This window comes from Notothenia rossii (genome assembly GCF_949606895.1).
Source record: "Notothenia rossii genome assembly, chromosome: 2".
NCBI lineage: Eukaryota > Metazoa > Chordata > Actinopteri > Perciformes > Nototheniidae > Notothenia > Notothenia rossii.
This window is the reverse complement of record NC_136904.1, coordinates 43,386,983-43,414,312: the sequence shown is the minus strand read 5'-3', so window position 1 is coordinate 43,414,312 and position 27,330 is coordinate 43,386,983. Positions and strand designations below refer to the sequence as shown.

At 40.2% G+C, this 27,330-nt stretch overlaps 3 protein-coding genes across 3 annotated transcripts in view; 2 read left to right on the top strand and 1 right to left on the bottom strand.

Annotated features, from left to right (window-relative positions):
• The window catches only part of LOC307028619 (uncharacterized protein), a 32,736-nt gene extending 23,362 nt beyond the window's left edge, over positions 1–9,374 (bottom strand). Inside the window, exon 1 of the mRNA XM_079663800.1 lies at positions 8,718–9,374. Within this exon, the coding sequence (XP_079519926.1) occupies positions 8,718–8,776 (59 nt within the window). The 5' untranslated portion in view covers positions 8,777–9,374. The remainder of the gene's footprint in view (positions 1–8,717) is intronic.
• Positions 1–27,330, top strand: part of LOC307028144 (uncharacterized protein) — a 207,705-nt gene that overhangs the window by 63,911 nt on the left and 116,464 nt on the right. The gene's annotated exons all lie outside the window — the stretch shown is intronic.
• Positions 11,030–27,330, top strand: part of LOC307029961 (apoptosis regulator BAX) — a 28,982-nt gene continuing 12,681 nt past the window's right edge. The window contains exons 1-4 of the mRNA XM_079666158.1: positions 11,030–11,316; positions 14,215–14,263; positions 16,023–16,184; positions 27,114–27,246. Of these exons, the coding sequence (XP_079522284.1) occupies positions 11,253–11,316; positions 14,215–14,263; positions 16,023–16,184; positions 27,114–27,246 (408 nt within the window). The 5' untranslated portion in view covers positions 11,030–11,252. The remainder of the gene's footprint in view (positions 11,317–14,214; positions 14,264–16,022; positions 16,185–27,113; positions 27,247–27,330) is intronic.

Below are 27,330 nucleotides of genomic sequence, written 5' to 3'. Positions count from 1 at the left end.
TACTTATGTTGTGGCAGATATTTAAGTAAGCTTTCTTAACGCTAATGTTATAATAGTCAGATTGCTCTGAAGATGGGAGGTGATATTCTATTAATGTTCACGTTCACACATGTGATTTTTGCCCGTCGTCTTTCCTGCAACGGCAGCTTTTCTGTATTTCCTTTCTCCTGTAATATGACTTAATCGCTTTAAACTCCGCACACTGAGCTCTGATTGGTCAGCAGGCATTGCTTTCACTGAGTTGATCTCTTAGCCTGCAACCTAACCTGCTCCGGAGCAGGTTAGCCGCTCAGCATAAGTTACCATGGAGATCTAGCCTGCTAAAAAGAGAACCAGCTTCGTAGGACCGGAAAGCCCGAGCTTTCCCTGAAGTTAACCGGCTAAGCGAAAATCCAGCTTCGTAATACAGGCCTCTGGTGGTTAAAGCACGGTATTTAATTGAATTATTTTATTATTAGATATTAAAAGGAGGATGTGCAAAACAGACAAACTAATAAGGCTTGATTTAAACATTAAAGAGTACTTTAGGTTAAGGTCTTCTTTTGAATAAGAAAAAAGCTTTGGGGGTATAGAAGAAGAATATGGAGGGATGAAACCCTCTTTAATGGTCACACATGCAGAGCACACAGCACACACAGTGACATTTGTATGTACAGATAAATATTAAGCCTGACAAAGTACTTAACGTCTAATATATTGCTTTCCTGCAATGTTAACTATGTTTAAGCATTTATTTGTTTATTATTTGTTTATTATTAAACTGATATTATACATGTTATACTCTTATAAGATGTATGTAGATAGTATAAGAAATGTGCAGAATGACAATACACACATATTGATAGATGTCTTGTAATGCACTGTTGAGGAACCTGCGACCCAAGTTTTTCATTCATTTCATAACTATACCGTAGTTGTGTATACTATAATCTGTCAATAAACCTTAGCTTAGAACATCTTGAAATCTTGAAAGGGGTGTGCAAACTAGTCATTATATACAGTCTTTAATTAACTATTATTAGAGAATAACGAGTAATGAATATACTTTATAGGGATCCTATTAATATCTAATAATAAAATAATAAAATTCAATAACGTTCTTCAACCACCAGGTGTCCCTTTCTATCAGCTCTGCACCGTTATGGTGTAAATACAGTCTATCTACCAATTGGATAGCTGTTTCCTGGCAACTCAATCGCACAACGTCACGTCCGTTAATTCCACATCCACACCTATGATCCACACGCATGGATTAACATCGATTTAATACATTAATGTAGCCTTTGTTTCTGCTAAAAGAGGTGTCGAGCAGCTGGGGAAACAAGAAAATTGGCGTAATCGAGTGTGTCTATTACAAAATAAATCATTACGTCGGGGTAGCATTTGCTTGGCATTTCCGGTTATTTCTCCACTGGTTAACATGGGTTAACAATACCGTGTAACTTTCACGTTTGAAGGGACGAAATCGTGACATCTTCACGTCTCCCAGCATGGTAAATCGTCACATGTTCACGTCTTGCCGTGATACCGGGTTGGTTTTACCAGTTTTAATCACAGTGTTCCTTTATTTTTTGGGGAGGAGACCTCATGGATAATGAGTCATACAAATCTCCTTAATGATGAACAAATAAGTAATTCTAACCGGTAGAAGCTAACATGATATAAGCACCAGCAATCTCCATCTTTTATTATGTTTTAATGGATAGAACTGTAATGGCAAAATAACATAGTGTCTGCTAAATCTAATGTGAACACATGAAACTTGAAATCTAGATCGGACAAATTTGATAATTGTCTTAACGCTAAAATGACTGAGGAAGAGGTAAAGCATCATACAGAGTCAATAACCCTGTAACACTGAACATCCACTGTACTCACAAATCATAGATGATACAGTTGCACTTTACTCTTTACAAAAAACATTTATTTTGGTATGAAGTTGTTAATTGTGGCTTTTTATTGACATATTTGAGCAATTTGTGCGCACTGTTAAGGGTCACATCATCCCTCCTCTCTGTGGATCTTCAGGGAGTTTAGCTAAGTGAACAGCAAGAGTATCAGAAAAGAGTCACAGAAAGTCACCAGGGGGCTTTTTAAGATGTGAATATATTAACAGCTGCAATAATCAATATGTAGGTATTAATAATGGATCAATGTGTAATGGGAAAGCTGTGGCTTCATTGATGACACCATGATGAAGCAAAAACTGATTTCCCCTCAGCTCTACAGAGCATGTTTTCCAGCCCACAAATTCCCTGTTTTGGTTCCTTATCAGAGGTGTGTCCAGCAGCAGCTGTGTTCTCTTCGCTGTACACCACATGCAACGCAAATAACAGACTAAACTAGAAAACTGGTGTGAAAAAAGATTGATTTCCTCCATATGATTTCCCTCGGGAGTTGGCGGAAGGCACAGCAAATAGGAGAGTGAACTGGAAAATGCATTTCCTGCAGAAAATGTGTGTGAATGCTGTAAACTGTGAACATTTGTGGCTAAATTTGGCAGAAAATGCAGAAAAAGCTGAATATGTGATTAGCTGAATGGTCTCTGTAGCTGCTTTTAGCTTTAGTAAGTGTGTTGCCGAACTTAGCGGAGAAATGCAGAAAAATTAAATGATTTAAATCAAAATTGTTCCAGCTCAAAAGCATTGCAATGACTTTGTTGGAAATTTGAAAGTGAAATGTTAAACTGGAAGAGTAGGAAAAATAGTGAAGAAGCCTAATATTTAAAAGAAAAGGTTTGAAAAAGGTATAAATAACAAAATGTATAGCCTCAATGTTCTGAAATAGCTGAATAGGTTAATAGTTGAATAGTTTCTGCAGCTTAAAATAGGCAGAAGGAGTTACATATCAGATGTAGTAGTAGTGAATGAATGTTTACAAACACCTGTGTGTGTAAGCCCAGATATCAAAGGTTTCCATGGAGATGTGCTGTGAAAGGATAGCCTTTCAATTTGTTCTGAATGAGAGACAAACCTCTTGCATTTCTAACTTTTGTTGAAAAACTAATAATACAAACCTCCAGTCTGTTTGTGGGCGTGTCTGCTCTTATTAGATGTCACTCAGGTGTGTGGCCCCGATCTGCCCAGCAACACCATGGTTACCAACTGCAGCACCTTGTCCCATTAAGAATGCATTGAGGATTATATCTGACCATTTTTTCACCTTGTTCAAAAACTATGGCTCCTATAAAAAAATTACCAGACCGTCAGCATCAGGGACTCCCAATGAACTGATATATGTTGTTTTTTAGGTTTTGTGTGTAAGGAGATGAGAGCAGTTTGTTTAAAGTTTACTCCTCTCTAGTCTGAAGAAAGATCCGGATTTTTTTTCTAATGGGAGCTAGGTGGACTTTTTGACAAGTTCTTGTTAAAAAGCTGAATATTCCAAAAAGTACAACATATTTTGAAAAAGTTGAAAGTTTCCCATCATGTGCTGAAAAGGCTGAATAGTTTGATATTTGAATGATTCCTGCAGCTGAAAGTATGCTGAAGTTATTGAGAGCCAAACTATTTGGTGAAATAATAATAAGAAGAAGAAGAAGAAGATTAAAGAATCGAAGAACTATAGTGGAATGCTGTAAACAGCATTCGCCCTAACTAGGAACATTACACTATTGTGTTCAAGGTGCAAAAACTGACAATTATAATTATGATCATGATCAAATTTCCAGTTACACCATAGTTTGTGTACAGTTTTAAGACCAGACATTAATGTGATTGTATCAACGTGATATGTACCACGTAATCACAATGTGAGTCAGTCCAATGACTCACAGCAGAGGGGGCACACTTTATGGTTTCAGCTGACTAGAATGGAAGTTAACTAGCTGTAAGCGATACATGCACCTTTCTGTGGAGGATTAATTCAGGAAGGATTGAGATATTAAACTTTTTAACCATGTTCACAATAAAACTGTATTCATGTGAGTTTAGAATGTGCTAACTGGGTTTTTAAGAATGTACTGTATATAGAAAGTGAAACAAACACTCAAAAGGGGAGAAAATGGCTCTGTGAGGACGTGCCTCCACAGGTTAAAGGGAGGATGATTGTACAAACTCAGGCTGGGTTTTTCTTCGCTCAGAATATAGGCTTCATACATCTATTAGTAGTAAAGCATTGATCCTGCCCATATACCGTATGAAATAAGTCCAACTCTTTGCATCATAGCAAAAAACATCCACATGTTAAAATGGCATCTTTCCAGGTGACACATCCATAGATAGATGAACAGATACAGATAAGACATGCCAGAAACCATGAATACAATAATATATTTAGAATGATCCAGTGGTGGAATGTGCACATTTACTCAAGTATTGTATCGGTGCTTGAATTGGGCCGGTACTCACCGGTACGCAGCACCGGCACTTCTGATTTTTACCCATGTGGTACCGGCACTTCTTACTGAGTACTCAGTCGCCGGCGGTATCTCATGACGCATCTTATGACGCATCTCATGACGCATCTCATGACGCATCTCATGACGCATCTATGACGCATCTCATGACGCATCTCATGACGCATCTCATGACGCATCTCATGACGCATCTCATGACGCATCTCCTGACGCATCTATGACGCGCCGCAGCGATAGACTTAGCATTTCGAAAATGTTAGCGTGGCTTTATAATAGTGCGAAAAGACAGCGGTTGTCGCCGGACAAGGATTCCCTCTCTCCTTTCCTGCTGAAAGATGGCGAGTGTACTCAGGGACGAGGAGTCATTTGACCAGCCGCCAGTAGGAGTCAGGCTTTACTTTCTTTTATATCCATAAAGAAAAAGTAAATCTGTTTACAGTTGTTTCATATGGATGTTGAGAGGTATCCATATATCTCTTCATTTTGCTCTCAAAGTGCACCAGATTGATGCATCTAACTTCAATATTTAAAAACAAATCTTCCCGGGGGTCATGTCCCCGGACCCCCAGAGGGTGTCAGGTCCACTCTCCATTTATAAAAATAACACTTTACCCCTGCACCCCCTCAAATCTCAGATGCGCCCTGAGTCATTTTCTGTAAGTACAGTGAGCATTTCTCAAATATACAATATAAAAGGTTTTTATGCATGTAAACGGTCTGCGGAGTCAAAAACCCTCAAAGTACACCTTGTAGCGAGTAAAACTCTAACACAGAAAAGACCTCCCCAAAACGCCTCGTTGGAGATTTCTCATTTTCCAACGTTTTCTTCCTGGGTACTCTGACGTGGGGATATCCAGAGGCAGTGGCGGCCGGTCCATAGGGGCGCTAGGGACGCCGCCTCACCTCTTCCCACATTACAAATTAAAATATATATATATATATTTTTTCAAAATATATATATTTTTTTATATTTTTTTAATTTTTATTTTTATTTAACAAGGTAAATATTATATAATTGGTATCAGTAAAATGTATAATCTACAATAACATCCCGTTTAAAATGGTGTTACGATGTCTAAAGTGACTGATAAGTCACATGTTTCCTGCCTGGCCTTGCCCGTGTATCATTACCCTCTCTCGTCTGGGCGCTAAGAGAGGAGCCCTCAACCAGTGCATCAGCAGCCACTAGCAGCTGACTGTTGCTATCTGTAAGCTATGGCTCCGAAACATAATTTCAGCCAATCAGCGTCGTCAAATCTGATGATCACCGGGCGCCAATGTCAGCGCCCGGTGCAGGGTTATGGCTAGAAAGGATCAGTCTTGTGTAAAAGTCTCGCGAGAGTTTGCGAGTCACGTGGCTGAATGTTTACGTTTGACAGGCAGCCTTTCAGTTACGATCGTTAACATCAGTGGGCCACAGCAAATGATGGTGAGAAGCTAAACTATCTATTAATTATGTCAATTACAGGGAGTGTGATTGTAACTGTGTGTGTGACTAGCTGTATGCAAACACTGTCTTTTGTTTCCCATGCTTGCTCTTCAAACAGCCGGGGACAGATACTATGTACCCGTGATAAATACACACACACACACACACACACACACACACACACACACACACACACACACACACACACACACACACACACACACACACACACACACACACACACACACACACACACACACACACACACACACACACACACACACACACACACACACACACACACACACACACACACACACACACACACACACACACACACACACACTTTGTAGTTGAGTTTTGACAGCATCCATCAAACTAGATGTTTTGCCTTAATGGTCTGTTTTCTAATATTTCTGTGTTTCTGAACCACGTCTGTGTCTGCATATAATGTTCATATTTAGTCTCCTCAGGGTTCCCGAGGGGTCTTAAAAAGTCTTACATTTGATTATCTGAATGTAAGGCCTTAAAAAGGTCTTAAATATGACCAACAAAATAAGAAAGGTCTTAAATATGATTTAGAAGGTCTTAAAAATGATCGGATTTGAAAGGTACTTCTGTGTTGCGATAGCGTCTAAATGTGTTTTGGGGGAAATGTCCGGGCTGCAAAGTAACCAGTACGGTAATAGCCTTTCATTTCCCCCCAACAATTTGTATTGAATTAAATCAACATGGAACCAGTAATCACTAACTTTGTTTCCCCCGGCCCCTTATTGGAGAACACCCAGCTAGTAACCTAGCAACCAAGCTTCAACTTGCAGCAGTCAGAAATTCATGTATCTTCGAATCTACTTACAAATTAATATGGGGAAGTGTCAGTTCAACCGTATTTGGTTGGAAAACATCTAATTTAGTGCTTGGTTGAAACCAGTGGAGGGGAACGTGTTTGAAGCCCGCCGCACCATTTGCAAAAGAAATAAGCGTTTGTTTTGCTAGTGCAGCGTTAGCTAGTGGAGCGTTAGCTAGTGCAGCAGCTCCCGCAACAACACCGGGGGACCTCCGGGCGACGTTTGGATCTACGTCCAACCTAAAAGCGGAGGTGCTGTAGACGCTAAATACCGTAGCTAAACACCAATCATACAACAGCAACGATGAAATAGTGTAGCCAATTTAATTTAAGGGGTAATTTCAAAAAATGTTCCCCGTGTGGTTTATTCACCATTACAATAGCCTCACCTAAAATAATTTCCACCAGCCGCCACTGCCCATAGGCCACACCCTCTGCCAGCCTTTCACGAAACAAAGCTTCCCAAACCTTTCAGCGATTCATGCCGGATATGTACAGGCAGAGTCCTGCATCGGGTCGGGTACCCGGTCGGGTGACCCGCAAAAAAAGTGATTCGCGGGTGGTATTTCTTCGAACGTTTTTTCCGGGTTCGGTTCTGGGTAAAGCAAAGATCATGCGGGTCGGGTCGCAGGTGTTGCATAATAAATATTAAAATAATAATAATTTAGTTTAATGTTTAAATCCTCAGACCTCTCCTCCGCGGGACCGCGCATAATCATAACCTCTGCAGCGCATCAATCTGCTGCTGAGCGTGCCACATTCGAAATGGCTGAGGTGAAGCTCTCTAGCAGAGAATACAACATTTTCAAGAAACACTTCCTCAAGAGCGAAATCCAACGTCTGCAAGGCTTTTGGTGTCATCCTCGATGGAGAAAATAACCAACATCCCACGTTTTTTGAGACAAATATGCAACTGCGTGTGTTAATAATTGCACGTTTTCACTGCTCATATACGTATATGCGGGTTCGGGTCGGGTTGCAGATCTTGTGCCGGTGGGTCGGGTCGGGTTGCGGAACTAATTGGCAATATGTGCGGGTGGCGGGGCGGGTTTGGTATTGCACGTCGTGGATGCGGGGCGGGAGCGGGTCTTGAAAATCAGACCCGTGCAGGACTCTGGCGTAGGGCATTGAAGAACGATGCTGTTCCTACTTTGTTTGGACCAGCGGGAGATTCGGTTACACAACCTGTAAGTATTCATTGTTGTTTGTGTATTTATGATGTTTAAAACAAACAAGGTATATACCACTACTGTTTAAATGGGTAAACGTTTTTCGGGCTACTAAGTTGGGATTGCGGAGAAATGCTCTCCGCAAACCCATGCTCTCCGCAGACCCATGCTCACAGCGTTATAATAAACCTTTTTCTTACTCAATATCAAGCCACACTTATTGTTTTTACTTCGGCTGTGAGTGCTTGTTTGTGCTCAGGAGGATGAGTTTTGCTTGTTCTCGCTGTATCGCCGAGAGACTCGTTGCTGCGAGGAGCGGACAGGCCTCCAACAAGCCGTTTAGGACAGAGAGTGAATACCGGTGAATACACATAGGCTACTTTACAGAGATGCTGTATGAGAAACCAATGTGAGTTTGGAAAATTGCACAGTATAAACAGGGGTGCACATAACTTTTTTGCCCTGGTTCTCAAAGGAGCACCTGGAGATGTTGCTTGGTGCTCATCCTTAAAATGAAATAAACCGTAACTTTTGAGGGGGTCTTGACTTTATTTGCAAGACACACGGGCCGGCACTGAGCACACATGCAGAGGTGAACACAGAACACACATGCAGTGAACATAACCAATAACCTACCATAGCCAATAACAAATTAATGTAACTTATTGTATTTGTGTTGTTCATTCATATCTTATTTTACATTAACATTTATTTATTTATTTATGCATTTTTTTTGTATCTCTCCAGTTTTAAAGGATATTTTTGGTTACTGTCCTATAGTATACATTGGAATGATTTCAAACCTGTTTATCCCAATAATTATAAAGGAGTGCCTTGGAAATATGTTTACATAATTGTGACCAAACCGTTTGAACTTAGACTAAAGTTAGCTATCTAAACACTCAGAGTCCTTACCTCACTGAGCTGTAGTCATCAGCATCTGAGTCTGACTGGAGAGGACTCTCCCTCCACATTATTGTAGAAACATCTTCTTCTTATATCCGTTAGAGCAGCTAGCACCAGATTCTAATAACAACAGCGCCGGTACCGGTGCACCCTCCCTCGCTCACTCGCATTTTGGCTGTGAGCTGCGGGCGCCAGATAAGCCAACATCCCCCATTTTCATCACTTACAGCGCCCATCGTACAGGGCAAATGAAACGTGTAACCGGGGTGAAAAGGGTGTTACATTTACTTAATTATGAATATTGTTACATCAAGGCCGAAAATTAGGATGAGCCCCAACGGTCAAAAAAAATGTTTGCCCTCCCAGAACTGCCAGCGCAGCGCCTCCCCAGATCTTGCGCCCATAGGCGAAAAGTTATAACGCCAGTGCTACGTGCCGGCCCTCAGTTAATATGCAACTATATCTTTCTCTCTCTCTCTCTCTTCTCTCTCTCTCTCTTCTCTCTCTCCTCTCTTCTCTCTTCTCTCTTCTCTCTTTTCTCTTCTTCCTTCTCTCTCTCTCTCCCTCTCTCAATGTTGGTACGCAAATGCGCCTTTTTTCAAATGACCCGGTGCTCTTTTTTTGGCGGAGGTGCGCATGCGCACCTGCGCACCAGTTATGTGCAGCCCTGAGTATAAACCTATTTTTTAGTATACCTCAACATAGGGCTGTGCGATTATGCCCAAAATCATAATCACGATTATTTTGGTCAATAATTGATATCACGATTATTTTGACGAACTTTAAAACAAATAATATTTGACCAATAAACAAGATCAACAAATATGTTGGAGCGCACTTCCAAAACCATACTAAACATATATTAATATGATAAATAAAAATAAATAAGACCAAAATAAATTAAAATCAAATATGTTCACTTCACTGTCACAATCTTCTGAAAACTCCTTAACATAGCCAACATGTTGGTAAAACATATTCAACATATTCCACTAAGTTAAACGTAGGGCTGCACGATTTTGGGAAAAAATCTAATTGCGATTTTTCTGACAAATATAGCGATTGCGATATTTTTTTTTAAGCGATCCAACGTAAGTTTATTGTAAAATGCGGCTATAACTCCGGCTAGGAAGGTCGTATCAACATGCTCCCATCTTTAGCACCCCTGCAGCCCGAGCTACGAGTGAAAGAACTAAACTTACATGAAACTTCCGTTGGGTTGCTTTAAAGTCAAGCTTCAGTTTAAGATTCACCCTGTAATAGATGTAAAACATGTTTCACCAAACCATCTAGGAAAGCTCCATTGGAAGCCATTTGGAAAGGGCAGGCACTTTCAAAAATACTTGGCAGGTGATTGGATCAATCTGTCTATCACCTACTATCATGGGCCACTTCTGAGTGGTTAACAATGACTGGTACATGTGGAGCACAGCACTTCTGATTGGTGTGGATGACTGACACACAAGAATATTTTTTTTTTTTTTTAAATCGCAGGCTTTGCGATTTAATAATCGCATCATTTCAAATCGCGATTTCGATTTAAAATCGATTAATCGTTCAGCCCTACCTCAACAATTGAATTATGATCAGTAGAAATGGCCATGACATGGGACCTTTAAGAAGAATTTTGGGGTATTTGTACTTTACTAGAGTATTTCGATTGTCTGCTACTTTGTGCTTCTGCTCCACTACATTTCAGGGGGAAATAGTGTACTTTACTCCACAACTTTTATTTGACACTTGTATGTAATTGTACCTGTTGAAAGGATATATTTACTTCTAATTTACTCAATACTTTCCAAAATGTGCTGCATACTGAAGAAATTACAACTTAAAAAAACTTTTATACATATGGCTTTTCAAACGACAAAAACAAAATAATATCATATTCTATAATAATTATAATACACTTTTATAAGAGACATTCTGCACAATGAGTACTTTTACTTTTGATACTTGAGTACATTTAGCTGATAATACTTTTGTTCTTGAGTAAAACTCTGAATTCAGGACTTTTACTTGTAATTGAGTATGTTTACATTGTGGTATTAGTACTTTTACTCAAGTAGAGGAGCTGAATACTTTTAATACCCTTGGAATTATCTTACAGCTGTGAATGTGGTTATTACAAGAAATCCAATAATACCCAGAAATTCAGTATTTTCACATTTTATCACATTCCCATGTTACCGCACGGGACAAGATGTACACTCCGCTAATTGCACAATTATTATTATTATGAATTTAGTCATATTAAACGATTTATGTTTTAATTTGTGTAATATTGGATGTTCATTTGCTCATCGGGAAAACACCATGGGAAATGCCATGGGAAAGACGAGGCGCGCTACCCGGCGGCCACTGCGCGCTTCCGTCTCACTTCCTTGTTCTTCTGTTGGGGGAGAAAAGTTTTCACGGAAGGGACTTGACGGACTTTTTGTGATTTTGTTCGGCCAAGCTGAGCGTTACATGTTGGAACCAAACAACTAACTGCTCATTCATCGCTCCCAGCTCCTTTCGGGCTGATAAAAAGAGAAAGAAGTCATGGCTGACAGCCGGGAAGAGGGGAAAGAAGACCAGGAGCCTCAGGGCGCCGTGGGTGGGGAAGGTATGTGAAGCCATGGCGGGTGGACACAAGCTAACGAAATGTTGTATTAAACTGACAACTCTTGGCAATATACCATTATGACATTTGCGTTTTAACGTCGATAAAGGTGTCCCCGTCGACATGTTTCCTCCTAGCGTTAGCCTACCTTATCCGAAACAGCCTCCAACCTGTCGTCTGTTGCGGCGCTCAATGCGACCTCACCTCACCGATTGACCACCCATTAACCCCGACGAGGGGGAGACACCACGGGAGGAAACCCCTCTCTGAAGCAGGGACACAATTTGACACTTCCGTTGCTCAGGAAGTTTTCCAGACATTAATTTTAAGCTAGCAATGTCGTGTAAGAATACCATAGGTTCACAGAGGTGGATGAAGTACTCAGATCTTGTATTAAAGTAACTACCAGAATGTAGGAATACTCTGTTACAAGTAAAAGTCCTGCATTCAAAATGTTACTTAAGTAAAAATACAAAAGTATTATGGTCAAAATATAGTTAAAGTACCAAAAGTAAAAGTAGTCATTGTGTAGATTGGTCCATTTCCGAAATATGTGATATGTTTTATAATGATTGATCATAAAAGTGTTTTCAAAGCTGGTAAAGGTGCAGCTAGTCTGAATGACTTTGTATACTGCAGGGTAGCTTGTGAATTTACTCCAGGTGGAACTAAAGTCTGATTTAACACTTGATTATATTTCACATCATTCATCCACATCTGTAAAGTAACTAAAGGTATTAAATACATGTAGTGGAGTAAAAGTACATGATTTACCTCTGAATTGTATTGGAGTAGAAGTGCAAAGTAGCAAGAATTTGAAATACTCAAGTAAAGAACAACCACCTCAAAATGGTACTGTTAGTAACATTTTGATTGCAGGACTTGTATTTCTATCAGAGTATTCATAGACTGTGGTATTTATACTTTTACTAAAGTACAAGATCTGAATACTTCTCCGAATCCGATCAGAGCTAATTAAATACTGCTAGTTTATGTATTTATTATGCTGATATTAAATATAGCTTGGGCCAGTCTTTCCATGGGAGTTTGTGAAATATGCCGAGTCATTGGATGCATCATAAAGTACCATAAAGTCAATATGTCTGCTTAATCTGGTCATTACAGTGCAGATGGTGACAAACAAGGTAATAAAACAGGAGGATTGTGGCCTGAGTCAGGACGCTGTGAGTCAGGGTGAAGGTCTGCTGGGGCTGTGAGCTCCCCCCAAGTGTAGTTTTAGAGTTCATTTCATGTACAATTTAAACATATTATCTTACACGAAAAAATGAGAGGAAACACATGAAGGCGCAACGTAAATATTGAAAGCTTAAATATGGGGTAGAAGGGACTGTGACATGCCTGGAAGTTCAACTTAACAACAATTGATTGTTTATTATAATATTGTTCTGTAATTTAATTCCCATACTTTTGTAAAAAGATGTACATGTTAATACAGGTGTATAAGTATTAAATAAACTGCATTACAGTAGAATGCCTCTTCCTAATGCTCTTAAATTGTCTATATTCTGCTCTTAAATTGTTTTAAATGTTCTTTGATAACTTAATATGTAGGTATGACTTGTACATAATGAAACTGAAATGGGTCAAACTATAGAAGTCTAAACTCTATTAAGTGGTGGTACAAAGTAGGCATGGGCGGTATCATTTTTTTCATACCGTCATACCTTGCTGACATCATACCGTGGTATACGGTATATGACGGTATCAGTCCCAATTTAAGGGGTAATTTCTCCCAAAAAAGATTGTTTTACTCACCATATCAACAGCCCCACCCAAAAAAATTTCCACCAGCCGCCACTGACGGTATGACTTGGGTCGACTTGAGTGAGGTGGCGTTCGGCGGCAAATAGATGTTTCGAATGGTATATTATATGTTCGGTGTAAAATGCAGCCCGAGCCGGTAGACGCTCGCAAAGTGCCGCGACGTGCGCGCAAGTGCAAAACAAGGGCTGCATACATGACACATTGTGCAAATGGCACATTTTGAGATCGGATACAGGACGCGTTTGTAGATGTCCGACGTTGTTTCCATAGTGAGCTAAGTTAACAATATATCATCATACATAAACATTTTCCGGGAGTAAATACTTGACTTATTGAATAAAGTTTGCTATATTCACTAACTAGTTTGGCAATATTATTCCGTGCATGTGTTAAAAACCTTATTTCCATTTGATTCATTGGATTACTCGCGTGAATGCTTTCGTTTTTAAAACCGTCCGACCTCGACTACAAAACCATCAACCAGTTGCATAGGATTAAAAAATGTCAACACTCACTCACCCCGTCTTAAACATTCCCAAAGAAGTGCCTCTGTCTCTCGTTGTGCTGGATGAAGTCACTGGCGACGAGTAAACCCAAAATAGTCCCAAACAGGCGCAGAGGCATTTTTCTTTTTTACTAGTTGTCCGAGTTCGGGGCCGGGAAATGCTGCTGCCATCTTGCTCAGCTCAGCTCTGTGCTGAGCTCTGAGAGCGGGAAAGACGGACTGCCCTCCCCTGCCCTCTGCTGGCGCGTGCTGTGCATTACAACCAATGTCGTCCCTGTCAAAACTCCGTGTCAGTGTAATAGAATGAAACGCATCTGTGATTTGGCGCACAGTCTGTGACGTCACGGTATTGAAAATCATACCGACGGTATTTCGAAATACCGTAATACCGTCATACCGCCCAAGCCTAGTACAAAGTAAGACCACACATTTACAGAAAACATAAATCAACATATTTGATCAAAACAGGACACTTTTCAACATAAATAGTTAATAAGCTGTTATGGCAAGAGCTTCCTTTTTTTGGATTATGAAAAGGAAACACCTCAAATGTTCTATAAATAAAAATGCTGCAGTGTGAATGCTTTATAATGATCTTCTCCTTTGTACAGATGTCATTGATGATCCCATCCTGGAGCAAGGCGCAGTGGTACTCAGAGCGTAAGTCTCAATCTGAATAATAATAATAATAATACACAAACTGAATTTATACAGCACTTTTCAAAAGATACTAAGTGTTTTAAATGGTTAATGGAAGAATAAACATTGAATACAATACTATCATCTCAGTTTAACTATTGTAATACTATTAAACTGAGATGATATGAGAGCATGTGTGATCTTGTCATGATACGGTGAAAAAAGATTTTTGATATCTTAGTCAGTTGAAAAAAAACAAAAGACAAGTGAATAACCTCTGTTGAGTAGAGCAATTAAAAATATAACCTGGTTTGAAAATACAGAAATCATCAAGTAAGCAAGAACAGACGCACACAATGCGTTTTTTCTTCACTGAGTAAAGGCTAAAGTTTTCCGATTTGAAGAAGTAACAACTGCTACTGATTATTGCCTTTCAACTTATTCTGATAAGGGATGCTCCCATCAGGTTTTTCAGGATAAACAGATCCCCAGTGTATTGTCATGGGGACTGGCTGATCTTCTGCTCATTACTAGTTCTTGCGTTTTTTGTAAAAAAAAAACACAATAAGAGGCTGACCTACAGTAATCACCTCTGTTCTAGTGATGGGAATTCTGGCTCTTTTCAGTGAGCCGGATCATTTGGCTCGGCTCACCAAGAAGAGCCGGCTCTTTCGGCTCCCAAACGTCTCGTCTTTTTTACCACATACACCTTTTATAATTCAATCAAATGTAACCCTGTTTTGACTAATGATTTATATGTGTACACATATATCACTTAAATTATTCAATACATCTTTTGTACTGAAGTATTACAAATTACATGTTTAATATAAATGATTTGCTGTGGCCAAATGTTTTCATTGCATTTACAGACCCTTATAACTCTCTGATACCACCCAATGAATGCACTGACTTGCTTGTAGAACCACGATACACAAAGCAGATAACACCTATAAAAACTTTAGCATAGACATTTAAAAAAAGGACAGCTACTGTATTGACATTTTAAAATTGTATTTAAAGAAAAAGCCCTAACAAAACAGCAGGGCTCTATTTCAGTATTAACAACAACAAAAAAAGACAGCAACAGCTGACATCAAATCTTTGCTGAGCCTAAAGATAATCATACATAAATAACATAGTGAATATAAATATATTGCAATGCTCAAAACAGCAGAATCCAACCGTCTCTAATCCTTGGATATTACATGTCATTGCATGCATGCACGAAGAACCGGTAGCGCGAAGATCATCACATCATTCCGTCTTGTATTACTTAACAACAAAAAACTTTGAGCCGGCTCTTTCGCGACCGACACATCACTACTCTGTTCCCCAAGTTTATTTTACTGGTTACATGTATTTTTCCCACCTTTTTCCAATTTGAACCTTTACTTACTCAAATCATTAAAAACACATCTGTTCACCCTGGCCTTCGGGCCCTAGCCCTTTCTTGGTCCCCATTTATTTTTTGTTTGCCCTTTGATTGTCTGTTTGTTTTTTTTGTCCACCATGTACAGCAACCTTGGGTCCCTTGAAAGGCGTTATATAAATATAATTTGTTATTATTATTACTTGGATGTCCTCTAAGCCTCCAGTCTCTCACACTATGCTAGTGTTTTTTAGGATAGGTTCACATTTTCACACAAATGCGTTTCTTGTCGATGTATATCGATATATACGCTATATGTATATAGCCTTGTTTCTAAAGCAAGCTCACAAAGTCCAAGCATGCGTCTTGTGTGGTGTTTCCTTGGTAAAGCCGTTTTCTCTGTCCTAGGTATGTGATTGAACGTATAAACGCGGAGGAGCCAAGTCGCCACGTCTCCTCGGAACATCTCGGAGGAAGACCCAACGAACAACAGGACCCTCATGTCAAAGAAGTGGTGCAGCAGCTGCTGAAGATCGCTGACGAGATGAACAGGAACGCTGAGCTCCAACGGTAAGCTGTGCAGCAGGAACACACCACTGGAGGAGCACATCACTCCACAGAGCCCTGGTGCCGGGTGGTCTCAGTGGTTCAATGTAATGAGGACTAACTAAAGAGTATCTACAGTGCTGATACCAAGTCCAGATCACATACCGGGACAGTGCACATTGATGAACACTTTAAAACAAAATAATGCTTACAAATGTAAATGAGCCTGATTTTAGCTTTGAGATCATTTCCATCCGTAGTCCTGTCACATACAACATATAAGAACATGACATGCATATACATAGCAAAAATAAATACATGATATGCAGAAAGAGCATGAGCAGCATACAAGCATTTACCACATGGCAGTACAATATAGCAGCTATGATAAAGTGCAGGAGGAGATACCCCTGTATTAAAGTGCATTTAGCGGTGATTACACGTCTGTTTGTTTCTCAATCATTCTTTGAGTTGACCTTTGAAGCTATTGAGAGTGGGACAATCCCGTATCTCAGTTGGGAGGCTATTCCACAATGAGCTGCCTTTAATGGAGAGGACATTTTGTCCAAAAGTTGTCCGTCTGCGGTGGACTTCACAGTCTCCTCTGGTTTCTGACCTAGTGCAGCGTCCAGTGTGTTTTCTGTGGATGAATTCCCCTAAGGGAGGGGGGGCCAGTCCATGTAAACATTTATAAAAAAAACACATACTTTGAAAAGACTTAAAATTGTCAAAACTCAAGAAATTGTGTTTTTCAAGGATGGTACAGTTGTGGTATGAATATGTATTTCTGTCAAACACCTGGATAGCTCTCTTGTACAGCTGTTCTATTGGTTTCAGGTTTGTGGCACAAGCAAACGACCAGTTTGTCATTCAGTATTCAATGTGGGAGAGAATCATACAGTGGAGGTATGACTTTGTAGCATTGACAGTTAAGAAAGGTCTAATTTGTTTAACATTTTGCAAGTTGAATTGAATGCGGTATTGGTTACTTTCTTAATATGTTTCTTAAAAGTCAAGTTCGAGTCCAATATGACTCCAAGATACTTGAACTGGGAGACTAGTTCTATTTCTGCTCTGTTTAAAAACATGTTGGATCCTTCGATGTTGACTGGTCGTTGACTGAACAACATGCATACTGTTATATTTACATTTCACTGTAAGCAAATGTTGTTCAGCCAGTGTTGAACCTTGTCCAAAGCTTTTAAGAGATGAGATAATTTCAGTGTTCTTCCCGTGTACAAAGATGACCGCATCATCGGCATACATTTGTACATTCAACTCAGGACATACATTAGCCTGTTAAGCCGCAAGCCTGTTTTAAGGTCTCAGGCTCGCAAATGACATTCCCAGAACAAATGAAAATAACTTCCCTTCTAAAAGGGGTACATCTTTTTTCTCAAAGCAATGTTAAACCTGTGAGTTGGATGTAGAAAAGTCAGAATCAATATAGATATTTTTTATTTTAAAGTAAATTCAGATTGAACATAGTAAACATTTTTAAATTGTAGTGTCCGTCCAAAAATAAACCATTACTTATAGTGAAAACCACCCTTGAATGATGGGATCGGAGACTAAAAGCTTTAGGAATCTAAACTATAACATATAATAAGTACCCTGTATCAAGATTGATGTAAAACAAGTGACATTTCACCTTTTTAGAGAGGTTTAACAAAAAAAGCCCACTTCTGGGGTCATTTGGGTGGAAATAGGCGTATTTGCCGTTCAGTGTTTCCCCTAGGTTTACTGCCTTGGCAGGGTGCTGCTCGGGTACCCCCCCAATGATGGCCCGACATTTTTTCTTTTCTTTGTACATTAAAAAGTAATAAAGTACAGTGTTACACTGTACTGTATTACTTTTATTCAAACTGTATTCCCTTCTTCCCTTCTTAGCCTACACTTCTTCCTTTCATTGATACATTTAAATCACCTGACTACAGCATATAACATACCTGCTGCAACCCTGTGCTGCTGCTTCTTCTCTCTGCCTCATCCTCTATTGCTGGAGGCAGCTCCACCTCATCTGATCTCTGATATGAAAGCAATCGTGTTATGATCATCATATTGAGCTATTGGTGTGAGTCTAACATTAAACAAGCAGTCTGCTTCTCATACATTGCTGACGATACATGACGAGTCACTGCCGCTAAATGCCGGTAGCATCAAGCTAGCAAATCCTGCATTAGCCTCACATCAACAAGTGTAGACAGAACCTCCAATTATCCTGAGCTAATTTACTGAATAAACCAACTGAAATCTCCTGACTTTTTTTTCACCCAACTCATTAGACTATTCTTCTGCTGGCGTTTCATTGTTGTTTTCTATCAAATTAAATACTGTAGTTTAAAACCGCGGTACCTGCTCACCATCTGTGAGCTATTTTTAGAATGCGCACGCTACGTTCGCGTCCACCTGGGAGTGGAGCGGAGCCCCGCCCTTCAGAAACAGAGCGGAGGGAGAATGTGAATACGCAAAGCAGTGGACACTGAAACATGCACATGCATTGGATAAATAACATAGGCGTTTATTTTATTTAATAAAAGAGCACATGTTCAATGTGAAAAGTGACCGTCGATAGATTACTTCAGTTGCAATTTGGTGCTATATATATTTATAAATAGACAATGGTAGCGGAAACACTGCCGTTTCTCTGGAACCCATTGGTCGATTTTGTACCGCTAGAGCCAATAGAATCGAAGGGGAATTTCCACATACACACACACGTTACCATTGAGAAATGAGAGCTATGCGCACGCAGTTTGCCCAAAGCAAAACCTATTTAATTCTCTGAAATCTTAAAACTAGTTTTATTGCTGATGGATTATCAGAAATAATTTCAAAGTGACACAGACACATTGGATTAACCTATGGATTAACCTTCAACTGCATTTTTTTTATCGTTTTAATGCCATTTTAAGACAACTTTTGATCAGAAAACAACTAAGGTAAGACATATTGCCGTGTTGGCTACCTAATGCTACGTGGTGTGATGTCTTTGTTAGCTTCTCATGTCGCGAGTTCGGATCGGTCAGTAATGATACGATAAGTAATAAGGGCATTTTAACATGATTTCTGTGCTAAGTGTGTTAGCATTTTTTCGCTCAGGGCTAATTCAGAGCCTTTGTTATTTCCCTTATGTTTCGTTTTGCTAAAAATTGTTAATATTGTCTGATAGCTGAGTTTCTTCCCGTTAAGTGGGTATGACACATTAATAGGTTTTTAAATATTAAGAAGCCCTCAGACGCTGTTTCCTGCAGATGTGTTTTTCCCCCCGCCGGCTGGGATGGGGCTTAACAGGTTAGGAAAAGTCATTAATGTACAGAGAAAACAGTAATGGTCCAAGAATGGAACCTTGTGGAACCCCAACAGGGTTCACAAGGTAGGGGGATTTGGCACCGTTGACCAAAACACACTGTTTTCTGTTCGATAAGTAATACTTAAACCAATGTATCGAAACTGCCGAAAAATTGAAATGAGTCAGCTTTGTAAGGAGCACTTGGTGGTCAACAGTGTCAAAAGCATTCCTGAGGTCAAGGAAGACAGAACCTACATATGGGCTCGTGTCTAACATACATTTAACCTTTTCCACAAAGACACAGTTAGCTGTCTCAGTGGAGTGGTGAGCACGGAAACCAAACTGCATTGGGTGGAGTGGAGCGAAACCTTTGTCTAGATCAGCGGTCTGCAACCTTTTTGACCAAAAGAGCCATTTTGCTCCTTTTTCCCAAAATGTTTTTGTCTGGAGCCGCAAAACATATTTCATAGCTTGATAGCTAATAAAGTTGTTTTTATTGTTATATCAGACAAAAACTACATTTCTTTTGCATTTATTAGGCTATTTATTACATTATATAAAACTGTTAACTTCTAATAAGAAACCAAGAACTCCTATAAGGAGAATTAGAAATAATACACAGGCCTACTTTAAAATAAATTATACACAGCACTTGAGGAGTCATCTGCACATTTGAAGGGAAAAAAAATATTATTAAAATGGGCCCACTTTGAAATAAATAAAACATATAGCTGCACCCTAAAAAGAGTTAAAGGTAGGGTAGGTAAGAATGGAGAAACCAGCTCGAGTGCGCTAGAATTTGAAAATACACAACCGGAACAAATATGTCTCTTCCTTCAGACTTTCTTACATAGTCCCTCCTCCAACACACACGAACGCGCACATGACCAATGAGGGCACGAGATAAGTTTGTGCACAGATGGAAGGCTGACAGGCAGGTAGGCCATCCAATCATTTTAGCCCGGCCGGCTAAAATGATTGGTCGTGCTTTTTACAGCGCTACGGCTTCCACAGATTAATTTGTTTATGTATTTATTGTCAAAGCATTTAATATATTCATTGCTATCGGGACGTTGAGAGCATTCCATGGAATATAACAAACTATTTTCTGAAATAAATTACATACCCCATTGAATTATGACTGAAGATCGTCAGCTGTCTTCCTCTCCCGTGTTGTTCCTCGACACGTAAAGTAGACCCTCCAGAAAAACGCGATTCTGCGATCGCAGAATTTACCGCATAATCAGCAAAATGGCGCAGATTTTTAAAAGGCCGCATATTTATCAAAAGGCCGCATAATCCCCGCATTTTTCCACACAAAGTTGAGAAGAAAAAAAGTTGACTCGTCTTGACGTGACGTCATCAGCTCGCGCATCACAGAATGTAAACAACACTGTATAGAGTGAACGTGTGGAGCTCACGATAGAGAAAACACCAAGATGAAAAAAATCTAATCCATCTCATTTACCGACGAACATTTCTACTAAAGACCGGGCAAAAAGTGGGGGGAAACTATTCTGCACCACGTGCAACTGTGTGTTGGAGCATAAGAAAAAATCGACGGGGACGACCCACTTTGATTCATTCAAACATTCGAAAATGCTTTCTGCTGCTGCGGACAAGAAAGCCAAACAACTCACGTTCAGCGAGGCATTAACCTCCAAAACCCTTTCGAGGGCTACAAGAAACGAAGTGAGTAGCCTACAAGATTGAAGCTGGTCAGATAACGAACGAGTAAATGAAAACGGAATGAGGCGGAGAAGTGTGTGTGTGTGTGGGGGGGGGGGGGGGGTGTGTGTGAGAGGTGTGTGTGAGATTAGAAAAGCCCAATTGCTTTTACAATAAATAAACATTGAATGTGTTTAATTGAATAGTAAAGGGGTTTAACGTTAGTGGCAGTTTGTGTGTGAGAGAAAATAAATAAGACAGCCCAATATTTTAAAAAATTGTTATTCTTTTCCCCCGCATATTTAGCAACTTTCCGCATATTTCGCAACTTCCCGCAATTTCACCGCATAAAATCACATAAAAACCCCGCATGTTTGATCGCATAATCAAGGATTTTAGCCTGCATAATCAAGGAATTTAGCCCGCATAATAAAGGATTTTTGCCCGCGTTTTTCTGGAGGGTCTAGTAACGGCTGCAGCACCTTTGACAACTTCTCTCCACATATCAAACATACCGGTAAACCAGCATCGTTTGCTGTGAAAGCATATAACTCTGTCCGCACAGAATTAAATCCTGTGTTCCTCCGGTACTTTTCTTTGATTTATCCATAGTTCGCTCATCGAGCAGAGGGTCAGGTTATTCGCCTCCAAGAAAAGGCGCTCGCGCGGGACCGTAGCAGGATGTGACGCATATTTTAGTTGACCTAATTAAAACCGTTTTGTTTTTTATTTATGTGTTACAGTATCACCTCAAAATACTGTACAAGATACGAAACATTTTCAACCATGCAACAAAATATAAATAGTCCTACAAATACTTTTATTTTATTTCCTTCTTATTTTTGTCTAAACTCAGGGAGTCAGAGCAGAGGGCTTAAAGGGCCGCGGGTTGCCGAACCCTGGTCTAGATGTTTGGTGATTCGTTTTGACACCCATTTCTCAGCTACCTAAGGCCCCAGCCACACGAGGACGCATACGGCTAAACGCATAGGATTAACGCAAACGCAATCGCAAAAAAGCTTCCGTCCACACGCAATGTTCACCGGATACTGTCTGTCCACACAGACAGCTCCGTTTAGCTCCAAGCGCTGGAGAAGCTGCAGTACATATGCAGGAGCCTGTACGTGGCACTGTAACTTCCTCCACCAAAGCAGCGACGAAGCATGGTTGTCATGGTTGCCCTTCTGTTTAATCTCCGCGGTGGGGGCCGAGGGAACCGGGCAGAGTTTTTCGCCAGTCAACGTGTGTTAAAGTTTAAATCTTCCGGACAAAACTATAAAAGTGCCGGTCAAAGGTCTTCTTTGTTATTTATTGAGCTTTAAAACAAATGAATAACGACTCTATATAATAAAATTATATAATACATGGAGCCTCTCTTTTTCCTCCCTCTCTTCGGACAGCGTCAGTGTCTGTCTCATGCAGCAGCTGATCCAGTAATGAATGTCCCGACAGTAAAAATAAACATATTTATAACTAGTTTAGGTAGTTTGAGAGGTAATTAAAATAGCTAAGGGTGATGATCTGACTTGAAGTGTGTGTTTTGTTCCGTTCACCGCTGCATCACAGCGGGAGGAGCTGCAGGTGAGCAGAGCTGCGTGTCTCCGTCCTGTCAGATTAGACTTCACTCGCGTTTATGTCCATATCGAGAGAAAGATAAATAATCTGAATTCATTGTGCAGTTTACTTTGACGCGGGGGTGAGCAGCAGAGGTGGGGAGAGGCGGGGCTATTGCGTCATCATTATCAGAAATGATCGTATAGGGCGCACACACGGAGCCGTTGGACCCCCCAGAGCTTTGAGTATGCCGTTCTATCCACCTTGGGACCCGTTATCGTTTCCGCAGTTGTTTACTGTCATATTCGGTCGTCCTCGTGTGGCCGAATGGTCTATATGACACTAAACAGTAACGCAAACGACCGTTTTCGTCCTCGTGTGGCCGGGGCCTAAGAGACACAGGGGAGGATGCTGATTGGTCTATAATTGGACATCATTGCCTTATCCCCAGATTTAAAGATCAATGTCACCGTGGCCACCTTCCAGGACGATGGAACTTCCCTCGTGCTGATAGATTGATTCACTAGCATAGTAATTGGTTCTATTAGACCGTCGATGTGTTTTTATAAAGTTGGTATCTAAATCATCTGCATCCCGAGCCTTAGAACCTCTTGACCCTAAGATTATATTTTTTACCTCAACCTCTGTAATTTCCTCCAGGTCAAAAACGGGGTGTGTATCCATAGCTTGGCTGGGTGAGACCTCAGATGGCGGGAAGAGCTTTGTAATGTCCAGAACACTATTTATGAAATACTCATTAAGAGAGTTGGCCAACACGGCAGGGTGTTTTATCAGGGCATCATTGATTTTTAATTCTAAACATTTGATAGCGGTAGTTTGGTATGTTTACCTAATAGTTTATTTAAGATTTGCCAAACTTTTTTACCATTACCTTTCGCACCTTCAATTATTTTGATGAAGAAGTTCGCTTTAGCCTGTCCTATCGTTTGTTACCTTGTTACCAGCATGAGTGAATTTCTGTCTCTCAGTGGATAGTGCGGATTTCAAGCTCTGCTTTAATAGTTGGTCTCTAGATTTCATGAGATTCCTGCATCGTAGATTCAGCCAGGGAAGATGATGTTCCTTCCTATCCCGAAGGCACCCTCTCCTTGAGAAGGAAGACATTGAATCATTAATTTGAGATATAAACAGATCTCTGTTTTCACTAATGAAAGTGTCCCCCCCCAATTAATCATTTTCACTGCCTCCATAAAACGTTGTTGCAGGTTTTTGGGGATGAAGCGAGAACCCAAGTCAGAGGTTTTAGGTGTGGCCATGAACCTTTTTTTTGTGAGTTTCCTGCTTGACGTTGTTGTTGTTAGTTGGATGGTGGGAGATTCTAGCAAGAGATATGGATACAAAAAAAGGTGTTTTAAACGGCAAGCCAAGCACACAGCTGATGCTGACAGCCCCACTCCTGCCGCTCGCTAGCGACAGACCACGCTTGAAAGTTTGCCGGGGAGACGCCTGGACACTTCTACGAGCAGCAAGCTTTTAACAGCGATAGCTAAATGGGTGGCTACAGCTTAACATTTTGGAGGACGAGGGACTGCGTTAGATCATTCGGATCGCATCCAACACAGCGCATTATTTTGACCCACAGTGGGAACTTCACTGAATGTGAAGAAAGAGGAGCGGCATTTCGCCGACAACTGTAAACAGGCTTGTCTGTTTGAGCAACTGGCTCAGTGCAAAGAAGTAGACAGGGTGTAAGAGAGAGAGAGGTTCCAGGCTGTTGTGTTGAGAATATTCAGGAGAATATTTGTCATAGTTCCAATGATAATAAACAAACATTTGCATAAAGCTTATTTGTCCACTCATATGTTGATAAGAGTATTAAAAACTTGAAACATCTTCCTCTAAGGTACATTTAGAACAGATGTAAAATGTGCGATTAATTTGCGATTAAATAAATTAATCGCGATTAAATATATTAATCGACAGACAGCCCTATTTAAAAGTCTTCAATATTTTTGTGATATTTATCAGTTACTTTATCCATATCCACATTTTCCATTATTCAAATTCCCATACATTTGATCCACCAAACAGCACTTTAAAAAAAGGATATATTCTACTTTTAAATCCGGTTGCTGAAAATCAATGTAGCATTTTAACAATCTAGCAAAGTGCTCACTTATCATTAAACCGGGGCTTCATGCCATCACTTCCAGCTAACTTCATATAGAGAACAAGAACAATCAGTTAAACATGTCCTCTGACAACCCTGATGCTGATCTTTGAGGTCACAACATCCCTACCTGTACTGTATGTCACTCTAGAACAGGGGTCGGCAATTAAGTTTGGCCTTGGGCCAATTTTTTTCTGAACCACTAGATGGCGGGCCGGAACATAATCCAAGGCTTATTTAAAGGTGGGGTATGTCATTTTGGAGAAACTAGATCGAATGCGCAAGAATTTGAAAATACACAACCGGAAAAAATCTGCCACTTCCATATACAGAACCCCTCCTCCAACACACACGAATGCGCAGATGACCAATGAGGGCACAAGATAACTTTTTGCAAAGATGGAAGGCTGACAGGCAGGCAAAAACTTTTCTTTCAAAACAAAGCTGCCAACTGGGGTGGCAGCATATGTACCACCACCCCTCGCCCTCCATGATCAAGCGGCTTCTCCGATTTTGTTGTGTGTTTTGACTGAACTTTGTTATTGTTCACATATAAGTAAACATTACGTTTGAATGATTTAGTGAGCTGGTGTTATTTTTTTCAAACCACAAACGGCATATTGGCTATTTCAGCACCACGCGCTGTCAATCTACTTATTGATCCACTATCAGCGGCAGTGCACCCCGCTGCCAGATTGTGCCTGTGCTGTGTGTCATTTACTCTCAAGCTAGATAAAAGTACAATAAGCATTCTTCAGGTATAGGTAGATTCTCTATTCGGACATTATAGCCTATATGTGCGAATGTCGGTCCGATATTTAAAAAAATAAAAATAATAATCTTTTATTTTTATTCTCAAAATAATTTTCCGGGCCAAATATTATTGCTGGCGGGCCACCAATGGCCCGCGGGCCGCCTATTGCCGACCCATGCTCTAGAACAGGGGTGGGGAACCTGCGGCCCCCGGGCCGTATACGGCCCGCAAGACCATTTGGTACGGCCCTCGAGGTAATTTATAAACACACGCAAAAAAGAAAAAAAATTAAGAAATCTAGACCACAAAAAAATTAAACAAAGCGAGTGCCTCTTTTTCCTGGCCAAGGTCAGGGTCCTTGAACACAACACGAGCCTAACGTGTCATTACATGGTACATGTCTCGTCTGACTGGGGTGCAGTTCTGAAGGAGAGCACCAGAACGTCGCTCCAGTACTTCCAAGCAGTACCCATAAGGAGCCGTACACATGCTGCAGTTTTTTCGTGGCTGTGTCTTTAATTGTTATCCCAGTGGTGATCTGTTCATCTGTCATACTGATCATTACAGTCAATAACTTTGTTGTTATTAGCATCTGGTTAGCTAGCTATGCCAGTGAATATAAGAAGCTTTTTCTCCAACTAGTGAGGTAAAGGCACATCTTTATATGATCATTATAGTTATAAAAAAACAAGAGAATAAAGTAAACGGGTATAATACTATATGACAAGACATAAACAAGAATACAGTTTGATAGGGGAGTGATTTGTAAAATATCCATAAAGAAAAAGTAAATATGCTTACAGGTCTGTTTCATATGGGTGTTGAGAGAGGTATCCATAGATCTCCTAATGTTGCTCTCAAAGTGCACCAGATTGATGCTTTTAACTTCAACATTTAAAAAAAAAAAATCTTCATGGGGGAGCATGCCCCCGGATCCCACTAGAGGAGGTTAGGTGTGTCCCCCCCACCCACCCTAGTACTTTTAAGCAGAGGTCAATAATTTGTACGGCCCTCGGAGGATGTTGAAAAAATTGAAATGGCTCTTGAGAGGAAAAAGGTTCCCCACCCCTGCTCTAGAATAACTCTTTGCCATCAGCTGTTTGTCTGCTATCAATCTCTTGTGACTGGTTGGACTTTGCATTATGTAAACCATAAGTTTGAAATAAAACACATACCTTGACTGAAGAATGGACACATTAACACTGAAATGTTGATCGGTCTGTTTGCTGCTTTATTAATCAGACCTACATTCAACACAAATAAAATGTAATGCTTTTGTTGGATTTGTTGGATTACACTTTTAATTTAGTTTAATTTGTTATTTGTTGTGAAATATAACTGGTGATGTTGCGCTAGAGCTTTCCTGAAACATTACTATTTTTGCAAACATATATTCAAATGCACCTTGTTTGTATTGGATTTTATTGCCAAATATTGCCATAACGACAATTATTACTGTTTGCTACAGTAGTTTTAATGTTAGACTTGTTTCAGAGAAATGTCACTTACTGAGAGTAATGAAAACGTTTGAGTGTGTCCTTTTCCTCCTGTCAGACTGATCAACCAGGTACAGGCCAACTGTGCTCAGGACATCTTCATGAAGGTGGCCCGGAACATCTTTGCTGACGGCATCAACTGGGGGCGAGTGGTGGCTCTCTTCCATCTGGCCTACAGACTCATACACAAGGTAACACTACTATGACTTTCATCAATCAGAAATATTGTGTTTTACGTCTGATTGCCTCAAAGCCTTATGATATCCTCCACAGTA